We start from the raw sequence: 18,236 nt of genomic DNA, 5'->3' as shown, positions 1-18,236 counted from the left end.
ATTTTTAACTTCAAGATGCATGAGGTATATGAACTACAACGCTTCACGCCGGCATATTTATCACGAAGCGCTGACGCGCTTCGTGAAATATGCCGGCGAGAAGCGACGTAGTTCATAACCTCATGAATCTTTAAAAATTTAAATCATTTCTTAATTCTATGGAAACTGGGCGTCTAAATATTAAAGTTAAATATTGTGAAGGTTAAGCTACATGCTGGATAGTCATTACATTGTACATTTTGTGTTCATTCATATTTTTGAAAATGACGATACATAAAAGATGTAAATATCTCTGTTATAATTGTTGATTTACCAATTATTAAAACTTTTGGAGCGCAGACTTCGAAGGTTTGGTTGGCGAAATTATTAATTACGCAATGATAAACAGATTCCTCAAGCTCCCCACACTGCTGTGAAACAAGTGAACATTTTTTTATTTCAGCTCGACGATCCCATTCTTCTTTACTTTTAGGGCATGATGTGACACTTCTCATTGTAAATCGTGTATGTGGACAAGATGCTGTGTCTGCTGATCTCATATAGACCTTCATAAAAATGAACAAGAAAACATTGATGTAACCATCAATTGTCGCCCGGAAATATTTAACGTGAACAAAGAAATTGAGTCTTGATCATCAAACTGCTTCGAAATCAGTGAAAAGGCATGCGTCTAATTGATGGAGACGATAGTCGCGAATGTTTTGAAAACTTATAGTCGGATAAAAATCAAACAAAAACGATATCATTCTAAATTTGATCAATTCATCAATTAAATATTGGCTGCAAAGATATTGATTAAAATGAGACACATGCATCATCTATATTCAAAAATGTATTAATTTTCAATTTTAGAATATAAAATACGAACTGTGCAGAGTACGTTTTTTATGCGAGAAGTAAAATTCGGTGTTCTAAAGAAAGGGACCTGTCGTTTTTTTTCGATAGTAAATGATAAGCAAATTTATGTTTTAAATATGAAAAACATATATACTTTTACAGATTCACTTTATGGAAGTAATTATATAATATATTTCGTAATTTTTAAACCGAAAGAACTTCTGTTGAACAATCTTTTCAACCTGAAATTCTAAATAACTACTCCCACACAAATCCCTATACACCAACACTTAAACTGATATGTTTACATTTGCAAATGTTTTCCTTAATATAACACTACTAAAGGCAAGCGTTTTTATAACTGTATAAATACAGGTATGGGGTCAAGAGGTCATAGATGTGCGTTTGGATAAACGTTCGACGTAATTTTCTTGTGACGTCATAAAGGTTCGACGCGCGTTTAGTGGATTACATACAGGGTGTCCCATGTTATAAGATACCATTTCATGATCATATAAAATATAATGCAATGAATTTGGAATAAGAACAAATGCACCATTAACATTACATATATTGTCCAAATTTATTTACACAATTTGGTGGTCATTGAAAGAAACACGACAAAATGAGTTCACTTTGAAAATTGCTATCATTTTTCAATTTTGTCCCCTACATGACGTCAAATCTGGGTAATGATCATGTCAAGACATTGCACAAAATTCCATAACTTAAGACAACAGCTGCGGTTTGCTTTGGTTATAATCTGTATTTCCATATGAAATATGTCTTTTTACACATTGAAGATTTATATTTACGGTTAGTAACAATATCTTAAGACTGGATTTGATAATTAATTTTTAAAATGAGGGTATACCCAGCTTTTTTGTCAAAGATTATCGGTAATCCATTTTGCTTGACAAGCATTTTTAGCAATTTTTTGACGAAAGTATGTGGCAATTTTATTACAACTATGTGACAATTTTTAACTGAAATCATTTGTTGCTAAAAATTGTATGTATTCAAGTATTTAATGAGACAAAATTCAAAGAAATTAGCCAAGGCTTGCATATATGACAGTTATTTAAAATGGTATCATATATTATGGGACACCCTGTACATGCCGTTGGGTTTGAAAAATTAACGTATTTTACACGTTAAAAGTAACAATTAGGCAAATATAAAGTATAGATAAGTCACAATTAAGAAATAAATAACAAGTTTACAAACTTCAATGGGAATTGAAGTGGGTCGGTCACGTGATCAAATCCTGTGAAGGCTGAAGGCCTTCTCATAAGATTTGATCACGTACCGACCCACTTCAATTCCCATTGAAGTTTATAAACTTGTTATTTATTACTTATATATACATTTGAGACAGACAATTGAATATCTTCGAATTTATTTATTGCACTAACCGTCCGTCGTAAATTTTGAAAAAAATGACGCAAGGTGAAAATCGGCTTGCATGGCGGTTACGCTTCGAATTCGTTAGGCTAAGGAATCTATTTCGAAGGGAATATTTTGTGAAAGGCTACTCGTGATCAGTAAAAGTGAACAGATTGTTGTCTGGGAATATTTTCAATTTTAAAATTGATAATCAATGCTGAAAAGACACAAGAAACATGTCCGAAGATCGATGATAAAAAGTTGGAGGAATTTCGGTCGCCGGAAAGGGATTGATGAATCCTATGGATTGAGACTCTTGTCCGAGCCAGTTAATTTGCAATATGATCAAAATCATTCTACGATTACAGTAACTAAGGGCATACTTATCGTAAAACACTGATAAACACGGAGACACTGTCGACAGCTTTACTTTGAACTACGAAAACGCCAAGGTGTTTGGCAGCTGTTCGTGGCATGATTGTTGCAATGGTATCTTCCTACAGATTTACACATTTATCGTGAGTAGAATTTAAAGATAAAATAATAGCCTAGTTTATCATGAAAATTTAACGAAAGGTCTACACCAAAAATAAGGATGAACGTTAGGCCCTAGAGACTGTGCAGCTGACAAAAGTGAAAAAAAAAATTGTAAACGCTAGTTTTCTCTATGTACAGAGGTTGAATCGATAGCCAAGAAACTGTATAAAATACTTGTTTACATTGTAAATAAAATAATTATCATTTTACTTGCTTATTTTGTTCATTTTTATACATGAAAAGCAAGTAGAGCAGGTCATTTTATAATTTATTTACCGGTAGATATTATTGCGCCGTGTGATTTGGTCACGTATTGACCTCTTTACTTTCTCTCTGTGTGTTTATATAATGGAGAGATACCACAAATGTATATATATGTAAATATAAGTAATAAGGTCTCATTTTTTTGAGTTTTATTGAGATGTAAAACGGGTTGGAACAAATCTTCGGGCTTTATGGGATTTGATCACGTGACCAGCCCGTTTTACATCTCAATAAAACTCAAAAAATGATACCTTATTTCTTAAATGTATAAAGCAGCCCGGTCCTCCGGGCTGCAATAATATTCTTCAATGGATTCATTCTTCATTTTCTCTTGAGAAAATATCAGTTAATATCAATTAAATTTTGCTTCTGAATACATACCATTAATACAAGTAATGCTGTCTCAACCCAGGCAATTTGGATCATTCTCAACAGAAATAAATGTAATCTATACAGCAGAGTTTATAGGAATGTCTAAAATATAAAAGTAAAATACGCCATAACGTGCACTTATTTAAAAACGGTTGGAAATTTATACCAAGAAACTTTACAAATATATTGAATATAACACCATTAAAATTTAACGCATAATAAAGATATCAAATGATAACTATAAATATTGATAATCATGACAGGAGAAATGGCTTTTTCTAAATAAATCTATCACTTTTCTCTGTCGCTACTTTTAGATTGAAGGACAAACATGGCGTCATGAAAACGTGGATAGCATGCGTCTTTCTGTTAATTATACTTTTCTTTTTATGTAATCAACATCAACCATCTACTTTGACACGTATTACAGTAAAACACGTTTAGTACAAACACAGTTATAGCGAATTCACGGATATAACGAAGTTTTTCTGGGTCCCCGGCAAAATTCTTAACAAATTTTTGTAAAATTTTACGGTTATAACGAACTCTGATACAACGAATTTACAGATAAAACGAATCCCATTGAGGTTAAATATAATGAATTCTAATCTTTTATAACGAACTTTCAAAGATTTCAAAATTTAAATAATTGAACTGACTTTATTTTCTCTCAGCATTTGTATATAAAATTCAATTCATAATAAAACCTTAGTTATTGAAGGTATGTTTTCTAATATTTGCTTCCCTAACATATTTGATATTAATTCTAGAAGGAAAACATGCATATTGCGAATTCGCTTTATATGCTTATACGAATTCATTATACGGATATAGCGAATTACGGATATAGCGAATTAAATTCACAGGTCCCCAGGACTTCGCTATAACCGTGTTTTACTGTAATCTTTTATTAATAATCGTTGTTAAAATGCAACATACCACGCTTTCTTTTATTTCTCTTTGACATGTGTTCTTTATACACAGTTTAGGCACTTCTTTCATCAAAATTCATGAAAATACTGAATCATTTAATGCAGATATTACTTAATTGTTTTGTTATTACAAAAACAGTAAAATTTTGTGGAGAGTTTTATTTTTATATTACTCGTCACGTGTTTAAAATCGTTAAATAATTTCAATTCAAACACAAATCTGCGTTCATATAGCTAGTGTTTCTTTAAATATAATTAACTAGATGCTGTCATGAGACAGTAGTACCCGCACTAAGGTGTTTGCCTCTAAAAACACAATCCTACGGGTGGCTTACCAAGGAAAAAATCAAAATAATTCTATATAATTCAGGCACGTAGCATCGTTTTTGAAAGTGGGGGGGGGGGGGGGGGGCAACCTGAGAATTTTTTTTTTTACTAACCTAAAAAAATTAACAAGGAAAAAAAATGAAAGGGGGGGGGGGTAGTGTCCACTTTTTTTTTCAAGGCAAAATTACTTTCACTTCCAATTTTTTCCCATATTTCCTTGCAATGTATATACTGTGGTAAAAAGTGGGGGGGGGGGCAATCATCTTTTCAATGGACATTTCCGAAAGTAAAGGTAATGTTGGGAAAAAATGGGGGGCAGCCCCCCCCCCCCCGGTTTCTACGTGCCTGTAATTTACATGTATTCATCAAATTGGGTATGAAATTATCCCTGTGACTTATAACTCAGAACCTCTTATATTTATTTTACATGCTTAATTCATTATATACCAGTTTGAATTCTATTAATAATGTAAATTAGATTTTGATAAATGTTTTGCTCATAATAGGACCTTTTTAAATTTACTAACCCCCCCCCTTCTCGACACCACAATCACACATTTGGGAATAGGCTAGATGGAAAAGGTTTGTTAAAACATTGTTTGTTATGAATTAATGTAAAATTTGTTCTTGACATGTAAATTCTACATCACATCACGTTGCGTCACCCATTATCATATTTTTAGATTAAACTTCATTCGGTACACCTCGGCCAATTCCCACTTCATCTGATAAGGTGACGGAATCGATGGCACGAAGGTTTTCCGAATGGAATATCATTATAACATGCTGCAGAATGGTGTGCTTTGGATTAATTCATTTTGTGTTATAATATGGATTTATATTTCATGAAGTTTACAAGACCTATGGAGGTCGGTAAGTACAAGTTTAAGTATAGTGGGGGGTAAAATAAACCCAAACGATTAGGTTAAAGTTCAAAAAGGGTCAAAGATCATCGCATGCCACACTAGACGAATTTCATATTGTGAAGTTATCTCCCCTTGTCGATGTGACATTCAGTTACTGCCAATACTGGTGCGGATCCAGATTTTTTTTTTCGGGAGTAGGGTGGGGGGTTCACATCTCAGTCAAAAAATTCATGCCTAGAATTTCCTGACAAGCAGGAGAAAAAAACTCATACACTGAAAACAAATAAACAAAAGAAACCCCAATGTTTTCTTAGTTAGGGGGAGGATGTCCAAAGTCATTTTTTATTTGCTTCAGTATATAGTCTTGTTTAATAACAAAGGAAATTCCAGGGGGTGGGGGTGGGGGGGAGGGCCAATCTCCCTACCCACTCACTATCAATGAAATAACAATATATTTTGTGATTCCAATTAAATAGTATATTTTTTTCCATTTGACTAATTATGTACATATTTTGTTTCTTGTGTTTATATTATGTCTTTCTATTTGTCTGCAGAAATTATAACCTTGCCCATAAGTTTTAAGTGGGATGGGCTATACAATTGGCTTCCACATTTTATAGGTTTATTTCTTGTGACAATTAAGACCTTTTATTTGGGTAACATTAATTTTTACCTCTGATCACTTGACCTAGAATAAACATTTTTACAAGAAAAATACCCAACTTTAAACTTGGCTTAAATTTTGATCAGTAGGTGCTAGGGCTTTCATGCTTAACATGTGTATTCATTGTGAACTGTCAACAGGTATAAATATGTTTGACCTTGACCGTAGAGTTTGAACCACTTAAAAAATTAACCTTGGCAATTAACTTTTGAAGAGGAAGTACTAGGGATTACTTATTTCACATGTGCATTCCTTGTGACAAGACTTTTTTCTGATACCAACAATTTGAATCCTTTGACCTTGACCTTTGAGTTTGACATATATTTGAGAAACTTCAACCTTCGCCATAGGCTACCAGACAGGGACATCAGTGTTTCACAAACACATCTTGTCTTCATTATTATTTGGTGGTGTCTCCATATGACGGAAAAATTCCAATGAGAGATGTATTCACAACAAACAAATTACTAAAGAAAATATAAAACATGAATATGTTGGTCATGCATATCTCTGCATGAAAAAAAAAAACAGCTTTCAAGTACTGCAACCATATTGTAACCCTTTCAAAACACTCATTTGAGCTTTTCTGGTTTCCTTGTCATATAACGTCTGTTGTGACATGTTGTCCATCTGTTTGTCTGAAAACTTTTTACATTTTTAACTTTTCTAGAACCACTGGTCCAATTTTACCCATGCAATTCATATAGAAATATGTACATTTGTATGTCAGACTGTTCTTCTGTCTGAATAAAATTAACCTTGGTTATCACGGTCATATCTACTGAATGAGAAGAGACAAGGCATTCATATTAAACTTATGTACTAGTATTTACCTGTGAGAATGGCATGGTTTTTTTTTTTTTTACATATGACCTAGAAGTTTGACCTACTTGCAAAAAAATTAAATTGTTATAAATTCATCATTTTGAAAGAGAAAAGTTAGGGCATTCATATTATAATGCATGTATATTATTACCTGTGATAAGACCTTCCAAATGAATCATGACTTTTACTCTGTGACCTTGACCTTGAAACCTAACCTACTTTTCAAAAATGTTGCATTTGCTTATAACTTTTGATTGAGATGAGATATGACTCTCACATTTGACATGTACATTAATTACTCATAAAAATTCAAGCTGTTTTCCAGCTTGCAATGTTTTTTATGCGCCCGGATCGATAGATCCCGGGCGTATATTGTTTTTGTCCTGTCTGTCTGTTTGTCTGTTTGTCTGTTTATCTGTTTGTCTGTTTGTCTGTCGTCAACTTTAACCTTGGCCATAACTTTTGAACAATAAGAGATAGAGACTTCATATTTGGTATGCATACTCCACTAATAAAGTCCTTTCAAATGAAGTCAAGGTCAATGACCTTGTGACCTTGACTGTGACCTATATGCTAAAAATAGCTTTTTCCACTGTTTGTCGTAACTTTTTAACCATAAGAGATAGGGACTTCATATTTGGTATGCATACTCCAGTAATAAAGCCCTTTCAGTTGACAACAAAGTCAATGATCTTGTGACCTTGACTGTGACCTATATGCTAAAAATAGCTTTTTACACTTTTTGCCATAACTTTTGAATCATAGGAGATAGGGACTTCATATTTAAGATGCATACTCCACTGATTAAGTTCTTTCAAATGACACCACGGCCAATGACCTTGTGACCTTGACTGTGACCAATATGCTAAAAACAGATTTTTTTAACTTTGTTGCCGCCGGGCCCATAGTGTTTCACAAACACATCTTGTTACTCTTTAACATTGATGTTTTACATAATTTTCAAGATATTTAACTCTCCTCAAAGATGATTAGGCTTCTGAGTAACATTAAGGAGGACTTCAGGAAAGACAGGACTTTTGGCACAAAAAATGTCATTTTTCCAACCCCATATGACCTCCCAGGGCAATATCAAAATTCCAAAACCTTGCTGCACATCTAAATGACACTATCAACCATCTCCCTAAAGATGATTAGCCTACTGTGTAAAATGTAAGAGGAGTTCAGGGAAGACGGGGCTTTTTGCATAAAAAATGTCATTTTTCGACCCCCATTTGACCCCCGGGGCAAAATCAAAATTCCGAAACCTTACTGCACATCTACATGACACCCCCAACCATCTCCCAAAAGATGATTAGCCTACTGTGTTAAATGTAAGAGGAGTTCAGGGAAGACGGGGCTTTTTGCATAAAAAACGTCATTTTTCGACCCCCATTTGACCCCCCGGAGCAAAATCAAAATTCCGAAACCTTACTGCACATCTACATGACACCCCCAACCATCTCCCAAAAGATGATTAGCCTACTGTGTAAAATGTAAGAGGAGTTCAGGGAAGACAGGGCTTTTTGCATAAAAAAACATCATTTTTCGACCCCCATTTGATCCCCCGGGGCAAAATCAAAATTCCAAAACCTTACTGCACATCTACATGACACCCCCAACCATCTCCCAAAAGATGATTAGCCTACTGTGTAAAATGTAAGAGGAGTTCAGGGAAGACGGGGCTTTTTGCATAAAAAACGTCATTTTTCGACCCCCATTTGACCCCCCGGGGCAAAATCAAAATTCCGAAACCTTACTGCACATCTACATGACACCCCCAACCATCTCCCAAAAGATGATTAGCCTACTTTGTAAAATGTAAGAGGAGTTCAGGGAAGAAAAGTGTGACAGACGGACGGACGGACGGACGGACGGACATGAGTAACAACAATATACCCGAACTTTCTTTAGAAAGTGCGGGTATAAAAATGTTTTGCTGCACTTATGTATGTAAAACTTAACGATAGATCCAATTTTTAAAATGGGAAACCTTTAGAATAAGTGTACATGATTATTCTATTTAATACGCGAAACTACCCAAACATTATATAAAAGATAAAGTGAAAAAACTTGAGGAAAAAAATCGAAAAAAATTATCTTTGCCTAGTCCAGATTTAATATGAATGAACAGCAAAGCCAAGAGAAAGAACTAGATGCACTGTATGATGAAATTGCTAATGGAGTTCAGATAAGATCAAAAGCGCGATGGATAAGTGAGGAAGGTTTAGAAAAGAAACATCAAAAGAATAATACAACAACAAAATTTAAAAAAGAATAATAAAATCATTTTAAGTAAAAGTGAAATTTTACAAGAAATGTGCTTTTTTTTACAAAAACGTATATACAAGCAAATCTGTTGATGGAAACAATATTTCTTCATTCATACAAGACATTGGGGTCTGAAACTCAGTGATCGCGAAAGGAAGTTCTGCGACACATTTTCAACGTTTGATGAATGTGGTTCACATGTGTTATACAATTTAAAAAGTAACAACCTTCCTGGATTGAAGAATTACCAGTGGAAATTTGTAAATGTTTTTGGAATAAAATTGGACCTCTCCTTTACGATGCATTATTAACTGTATTAGAACAAAACGAATTACAATATTCTCAGCGATTGTCACTCATCACTTTTTTATCTAAAAAGGCGACACGAATAATATCAAAAACTGCAGACCATTAAATTTAACAAATACCAATTAAAAGATTAAAGCCTTTGTTTCACAAAAAATACAAAGTGTCATAGATAAAATAATAAGTAATAAACAATCAGCATATACCAAAGGTCGTTACATATGTATCAATGCAAGATTGATTTTAGACATTTATGAATATTGCATGGAAAATGAAAAGGACAGATTATTACTATTTTAGATTTTGAAAAAGCTTTTGATTCAGTCGGGGTGAATAGAGTTATTGGACAAGGATACCCTATTTAAGCTTTATTGTAGCAGAAATTCTTGCCTTAAATTAAGAATAACAATGAAATACAAGGTATTAATGTTTCAATCATGAAAAGAGATATCAAAAATATTCAGTATGCAGACGATATCACAATACAATGGCTTTAAAAGATATATATTCTTTGAATGTTGCAGTTAAGACTTCTAATGATTTTTTTAAACAAGCTGGTTTAAAGGTTAATTTAAGCAAACCACAATGTATATTATTAGGTAGTCTTAAAGACAAATACACTAACATAGCGGGCATACAGGTAAAAAAAAAGATGTTGTTCGATGTTAAGGTACTGAGTATACATATTGCCCATAATAAAATTCAATGTTATGAATTGAACTGTTTAAAGACTTTTCAAAACATTGGAAAACCGTTTTAATTTTGGGGAAAAAATAATTGACTATTTTTGAGAAATCATGTGTCGTTAAGTCTTAAGCTACGTCACAACTTCTCTACATGGGTTCAATATTACCAATGCCCGATCCCGAACATAAACTAAGAACTAAGACAAACTAAGAGAAGCATATTTAACTAAATATGGAATAAGTACAACATAATGAAAAGAGATAGCGATCGGAAAACAGGAAGATGGTGGAATAGGTGTGATAAATATTGAATTAAAATTTAAGGCCTAAAAGGCAGCATGGAATAGATACTTAATAGACAAAAAAACTGTATAATCGGCGAAATAGTAAGAGGCTATTTTAATAGTCTTAATATCGATATCAACTATCTATTAATGTTATCTGAAACAAAACCCACAGACTTTAAAATCATTTCAAATCTTCCAATTTTTCATAAAGAAGCATTCTGCAGTTTAAATTATTGTAAAAGATATATCGATGAAAATAAATTGTCTAATCTTAGTTCTGATCAAAAACCTATATGAAATAATATGTTTAAATATGAAAACAAAACAATATGTTTTAGAAATTGGATCTAAAGTGGGATAACACATGTTAAAGACCTTTTTAAAAAAAAAATGGAAAAATAAAAAAAAACTGCAAGAATTGTTCTTTGGTTGAAAACAAAAATCGAATAGGATATGTGAATACAAAATATTATAAACAGCAATCTATAAAAAATCTTTACAATTAAGTATGACTTGTTGTGCATACATACAGAAAATAGGGAAGTTTTTTTTTTATTTTGTCAATGGTGTGAATTGTATTGGAAATTATAAATGTAATTTTTACGGTAATTTACTCTTTGAGAATTTTAAGCTAGAAGCTAAGCCGTCAATTAATGTTCAAAAATTATTTTCTGTTGTTCAAGCAAGTTGGAAGGATATATATAGAAACAGGGTTAAAGACATATATGACATAAGAATATGTGAATTTTAATACAAATTGTTGAATAATACGTTGTTTTGTAACAGTTATCTTTTAAATGCAAATATAGAGCATCTACTTTATATAATATGTGTGATGAAATTCAATATATTAGACATTTATTTTTTGATTGTGAACATGTTCATAAACTATGGAAAAATTTGAGTTCTGTTTTTAATTTTGATTTACAGTGGAAGCATGTCGTCCTAGATTTTTATTCTGAACGGAATATAAAGGTTGAATATTATGTATCAATACTTTTTTTAAATACCTCTGTGCCTTTCTTAGCATATAAGATAAAGATTTCAAATGTTTCATAGATTTCAGAACAAAACTGAAACAAAAGATGTGCTATTTTCTGATGTAAAAACAAATATTAAAAACAATATGGATATTTAAAGTAATTTAACAAAAACTCACTTGTATAAAAAAAGATGATGATATTTGTAGAAATGCTTTATTTAATATTTGTTGCTCTGTTATTTTTGTTATACTCATTATCCCGACCCGGGTTAGTTAGAAATTGTAAACGGTTTTTGCATGATGATAAATAAATTTATTAAAAAAAAACTTAAAAGTTTTCTTTTAATTTTTTATCAATGAGCTCCAAAATTGATACTAATTTTAATGTTAACAAGGGGCCAAATGGCATTATAGGTGACCTGAGCATCATTTAAAAACTTCAAAATGTTAAGGTGGCACTGTTGCTCGTCATAACAACAAACTGCTATACACTTGGTATCCTTAGTTTAGTTACTCAAAACACCCAAGAATAAAATGGGGCCAAAAATGAATTTCTTGTCAATATGAATAAATAATAATCAACACTAATCAGTATTACCTGTAACCATCAGAAATTCTTGACCACAACTCATGAAAATGCACCCTTGTTCATCATACATGTTACATGTAGATCAATACCAATGAGCAGGTGTCAAAGAATTAATTCATTTTCAATATATGATCGTAAGAGCCCCTACCCCACCCCACGCCCTCTACGGTACCCCTGAACCAGTCAGTTCTGGCTGTACCTTTAAATTCAAAATTATGGTAGAAAATTCTTTGCTCAACATATTTATTAGTATTTGAGATAGTTCATAACAGGAGTTAAGGAAAAGATTTTCAAAGATTTTATGAATTTCAATACATATATTATAAAAAGGTCCTTGTCAAACATAAGAATCTCTAACTTTAAAGCCATGAAATCTAAAAATTCTGGAAGAATTATCATAACTATGTAAACTATGTAATAATTTGTTAAATACCCTCGAGACTCAACTAGACTTTAAAAAAGTAAATGCGTCAGTATATCATCAGTATATAATCAATCCTGTCTAACACCAGAACTCCTGACCCTAGGGCAATGAGATTCAAAATTTTGGAAGGACTACTCTTGCTCACGATCATCATAACTACGTATGTAGTTCGTTTTCTTAGTACTCAGGTGCAGAAAAAATAATGCATTCTCACAATCGTATCAAAAGAACTCAAACCTACGTGAGAAGCCCTGACCCAGGGGCCTTGAAATTCTCAACTTTTGATGAGACATCAAATATTCCTCACCATAACCATACATCATAGTTGCTTGTTTAATAATGAGAAAAGAGGATTTTCAGAGAAACAATGCAGTTTCACTATAATTATAATCTATTTAATCCCGCTTTAGCACTAAAACCCCTGACCCTGAGTCATGTATTCTTCAAGTCTGGTAGAAGATTCAATGCCTTTTACAATCGTGCCAATAGTTTTACTGCTTTTCAGGGGAGTAAGGAAGCAAACAGCATATTCAACCTTGACTATATCAGTGATACATCATGACGACATATATATATTAGGCGAGATGACGTCAATTTTAGAAGACAAGTTTTCGTAATATTAGTATTTAGGGTAAACTGGGGTAATTTCGACCACTTTTGGTGACATATTGCGTTCAATCTGCAAAACTTGACAGTTTTCAAATGTACAAGTTCAAAATAGATTTTAAAATATAAGATTGCTTTTTTCCCTCAGATTTTATGCTTTACGAAGTAAAATTGTGTTAAAAACAATGAGTGGATTCAAAAATTAGTAATCATGATGCCATGGTTAATTTCAACTAGCCTTGCGGTAATTTCCTTGTTAAGACTTTAAAACTGTCCAATCCGAACTGGATTTTAATTCACATCGTCTTTTCTAAACGAATATATATTTTAGGTTAGAAAGTTTGAACACGGCATTAAAATTGATTTTATTCAGAATTTGTTTAGATATACGGATTTTTAAGAAATGCGTTGTATTACGTATTATGTTTTGTTAATTGTTAAAAGAAAATGACCTTGAAAATTTCTATCAAATCATACACTTGAAAGAAATGTGCAAAAGCCAATTCTTTTGGTTCCACTCCCCCTCAATGACAAATAATATTCCTCAAAAAAATTATTAAACTCAAACAAATTCTTTATTTCTTTTAATCATTTTTTTTTCAATATTGTTGGAATTCAATTTTGTGTGTTATTCAAACATGTACTTCTATTTTTGAACATGGACTGTGTGATACGTCTTAAACTTGCTAGTTCTTCGTATCCAATGTCCAACGGATGAATTCGTATTATTAAAATAAGCAAATTGAAAAAAAAAATTCATTCTTTCTCTAATAATATTTCATTTTCTTTGCATATTTTTATTCTTTAATCTGACTTTTAAAATCGTTACTCCCGTCAACGTGTAATTCTGTCTCGCACATCGATCAGAAAATACACCTTCACCTCACTGGCAATGCAGACAATAAAGGGCAGGGCATGGTCTATTTTTTATTGCAACACTTTTTTCTTTCAAAATTATAAAGAGTCATACGTAGATGTTGTAAATATACGTTAAAATAAGTTTGATTTAAGCCAAACATGTTTCCCTTTGTTATTCGTCACTGGTCGAATTTACCCAGCGTCCTTAAAACAGTAGGGGTAATTTCGGCCAAATTCAAACGGACGTTTCTTGTGCTTTATGAAAAAAATCCAAGATGAAATCGTGAAATTCAGCTGCTTATAACACTCCATGAAAAATAAATAATATTTTCAATTTATTTCAAACTGTTTCAATGTTGAACCTTGTTTAACTCAAAAAGAGACTGTACGAGGAATCTCTCTTGCTTTTATATGATCACATCAAGCACTTTTAAGACGGCTTTTAGCGTCAAACTGGAGGTATAAAAAATATTTAAAAATTTTTACTATACCTCTGATCAAACAATTTTTTAAAATGAATAAAAGGAATAGTTTTATTTACAACCGAATTAATGAAACTTGTCTAAACAATGGCTTGAATCATTGTGCAGTGTTGTGTTCGTGTGGTCGAAATTAAACCCTCGTAGAAATTACCCGAAGAGATTTCTAATACACTATAAAATGATTAGAAACGTGTAAACATTAACAAATATAAATTGTTGTTAATTTGTAATGCTGTATCTGTTATTTTGATTAAAATCTATCACCGATGGTGTCATATGCGTACATAATGATGTACAATATCAGGTTACATATGATCTCCCTAATGATGTACATTATAAAGACATTAAATTCCATCACCGATGACGTTATATGTGTACATAAGGTGACTTGGGGATTGATCACGTTGAGTGAAGAAAATTTGGCTTATACAATATAGGATAACCTCTGGTCCCACTACTGATGTTCAATATATGGTGTCCTCTGGTCCCACTTCTGGTGTACAACATAAGGTGACCTCTGGTCTCCTTATTGATGCACAATATAAGGTGTTCTCTGGTCCCCCCTACTGATGTACAATATAAGGTGACCTTTGGTTTCCCTACTGATGTACAATATAAGGTGTCCTCTGGTCTTCGTACTGATCGACAATGTAAGATAAACTCTTATCCCTCTACTGATGTACAATTTAAGGTGACCTCTAATCCACCTAATGTTGTACAATATAAGTTGAGCTCTTGTCTCCTTAGTGATGTTCAATATAAAATGTCCTCTGGTCCCCCTACTGAAGATAAATGTCCCTTACTGATTTACAATAAGGTAACCTCTAGTCCCCCTACTTATGTACAATATAAGGTAACCTCTAGTCCCCCTACTGATGTACAATATAATGTAATCTTTTGTCTCCTTATTGATGCTTGGTATAAGGTCATCTCTGGCCCCACCTACTGATGTAATATATAAGATCACCTCTGGTTTCCCTATTAATGCAAAATATAAGGTTACCTCAGGTCCACTTACTGATATACAATATAAGGTGTTCTCTATCTGGTCCCCTTATTGATATACAACATAAGGTGATCTTTGTTCCCTCTACTGATGTACAGTACAATATATTAGGTGACCACTGGTCCCCGCGTTCTGATGTACAATATAAGGTGACCTCTGGTCATCCAAATTATGTACATTATAAGGAATCCTGTGGTCCCCCTAATGAAGTGCAATAAATCGTTACTTTTAGCCCCCTTATAATTTAAAATATTGGGTGACCCATGATCCCTCTAATGATGTACAATATAAGGTGACCACTGGTCTCCCTACTGATGTATAAAATAGGATTACCTCTGGTCCCCCTAATTACTTTCACGTTTCTGCTAATATATTTATTAGAAAGCAAATCTGTATAAAGTTATAGATATGATTGTTTTGGAGTAAGACAAAGAAAACTGCCTATCATACAGGATTCAATCAATATATAAGGTGGACTGATGTCTCCGTATTGATATGGATGAATTTACTTGTGTGCCTAAAATATGTCCAAAGAGTTCCTAAAATATTTTATTACTACGCAAAATGACGAACTATTTGCGGGGGGCCCGAGGTCCTAGCTAGTTGAGCTTACGTATTATCCTTCTACTATTGAATTGCAGATAAATTGAAATAATTATTTGCATGGTCATCTGAATTTCAATATCCGGAGAAAGCTGTATTTATAAGTAAAGATTAGATTTCACAATGTTGCTACGCCCCGGGATCATGATTTTAACAATTTAAAATCTACATTACCCAAGGATGCTTTCACATAAGTCCAGCTTTCCTGACCCATTGGTTCTAGAGGAGATTTTTTCACATATACTCATTAAAATAAATTGGATTCCCTGTTGAGGGCTCATTTTATCCCCAGGAGTCATGATTTTAATAATTTAGAATAGACACTGCCCCAGGATGATCCCATATAAGTTTCGGCTCCAATGGCTCTGTGGTAATTGAGAAGAAGGATTTAAAATATTGTTCCAATATATTTTCTTTTAAAACTCGGATTCCTTATTGTGGCTACATTCTACCCCCGGGGGTCATGGTTTTTTTTTATAAATTAAAATGTACACGACACAAGGATTCTTCCAGATGTCAAATCAGTTATTTAACGCTTGAATGATTTTCATTGTATAACCGGATGTTGATTTTTAGCCCTCCTTATAGAAATCACAAAATTAGCATTTTTAATATATTTATTGACAACATTTTGGGTTTTCCAGGTTTGGAACTGTTAATCCTTAGTCTTGACAATGTACTAAAATTCCGAAAAAATATCCTTCTTTCCTTTCCGCATGTGATGCCTTTATTTCCTCAAAATGTATTTCAAAATGAGGAGAGAAAGATACTCTGGAAATATTTCGTACACTAATGATAATATGACTCATTCAAAACACGTCTCAAATTTTTAATTTTCAACACAGAGCAAATAAAATAAATTCAATGCAATTTAATGCTTTGTGCAGTCTTTATATTGCTGTATGACAATATAGAACATGATAAGTAAATTTTAAACAAAAAATATTTCCACACATCATAATGATAATGTAACACTCAATTCTACCAAGATTTTGTCATAACAAAATGTTATATCAATTAAGTGAAGCATTTGTTTAATGCCACAAAGTTAAAAATCAACGCATATGTTCGTCAAATAAAAGAAACGTGATATGGGGTGAAAGACCATACTTGTTAAAAGCAGTCAGGTGGAGCGAGACGAATGAAGGGTTTTTATATCCAATTGTTGATTTTGAGACAAGAAACTAATGCAACGTATGCGTAAGCTTTTCTTATTAAAAATTTAAAATACATGGAATTTGCAGTTTAAAGCCCTTCAGAAAAAAACAAGATAGGTTTGAATAACTAGATATAACATCTCCAAATAGTTGAAATTAGATACAGGGAATTTCTCTACTAGACAAGTCTAAAATTTTTATGCAGACGACAAGCCAATGAAGTCCCGATCAAATTAAACAAGAGTTTCCAACCTTGATCGTTGTTATTAATGATCAAAAATTGTTAACGAAACTTTTGAAAGCAAAGCTAGGTATCTGCACACAACATGCATGGTTTTATAATTTACATCGTTTAACTAATTTAGTTATAATTTTAAGACATATCTGTGGACATAAAAAAATATATGCATCTATGGGCAAAAAAAAACTCTGTACATGTAACAGTCAGGTTTCTATAGTCATAACTCCATGCTATAATTTAACAAAATTTGGACAGATTGAACTAAAATGATACTTGAGTTTTAGAATATATTCATCAACATGTAAATTGACTTTAAAATAGCAAAATGTCCGAGAAGAATGTCGATGAAAAACTATGCGGACTGGATTAACGATTACCAGTGTAAACTAAAACATATATTTTTAACATCATAGACATTAATCAGGATATGCAAGCCTTACCTATTTTTATTGTGTATCAAAAAATCACGATCTGTGCAGAAAAATCACAGCATAGTTTCCCTTTTGGTGGCGAGAGCAATAAACGTGATCCCCACCTTGAGCTGGGTTTATAAATAGAATTCATAGTAAACAGGAAGTTAATTTTACAGTTTGTTTCCATTTAAGTATGTCACTCTTCAGATTTTAGAAAAGAAAAGAAGCTTTAGCTTCAAAAGTAAGTAAAATTTTACAAGATATTTAAAATCAACAATGCAAATTATTCAACAATAATCTAATTTTGCTTGTATTCTT

The 18,236-nt window shown here is 32.5% G+C and overlaps 1 protein-coding gene across 1 annotated transcript in view; it reads right to left on the bottom strand.

Moving 5' to 3' along the window:
- The window catches only part of LOC134231218 (uncharacterized), a 30,802-nt gene extending 12,766 nt beyond the window's left edge, over positions 1–18,036 (bottom strand). The window contains exons 1-3 of the mRNA XM_062713149.1: positions 17,946–18,036; positions 3,406–3,498; positions 314–545 (exon numbers count right to left, since the gene is read on the bottom strand). Of these exons, the coding sequence (XP_062569133.1) occupies positions 314–545; positions 3,406–3,450 (277 nt within the window). The 5' untranslated portion in view covers positions 3,451–3,498; positions 17,946–18,036. The remainder of the gene's footprint in view (positions 1–313; positions 546–3,405; positions 3,499–17,945) is intronic.
- Positions 18,037–18,236: the final 200 nt, after the last annotated feature.

Source organism: Saccostrea cucullata, unplaced genomic scaffold (genome assembly GCF_032062105.1).
Source record: "Saccostrea cucullata isolate Sc308-1 unplaced genomic scaffold, CSIRO_AGI_Scuc_v1 ctg1243, whole genome shotgun sequence".
Taxonomy (NCBI): domain Eukaryota; kingdom Metazoa; phylum Mollusca; class Bivalvia; order Ostreida; family Ostreidae; genus Saccostrea; species Saccostrea cuccullata.
This window is presented reverse-complemented; position numbering and strand designations above follow the sequence as displayed.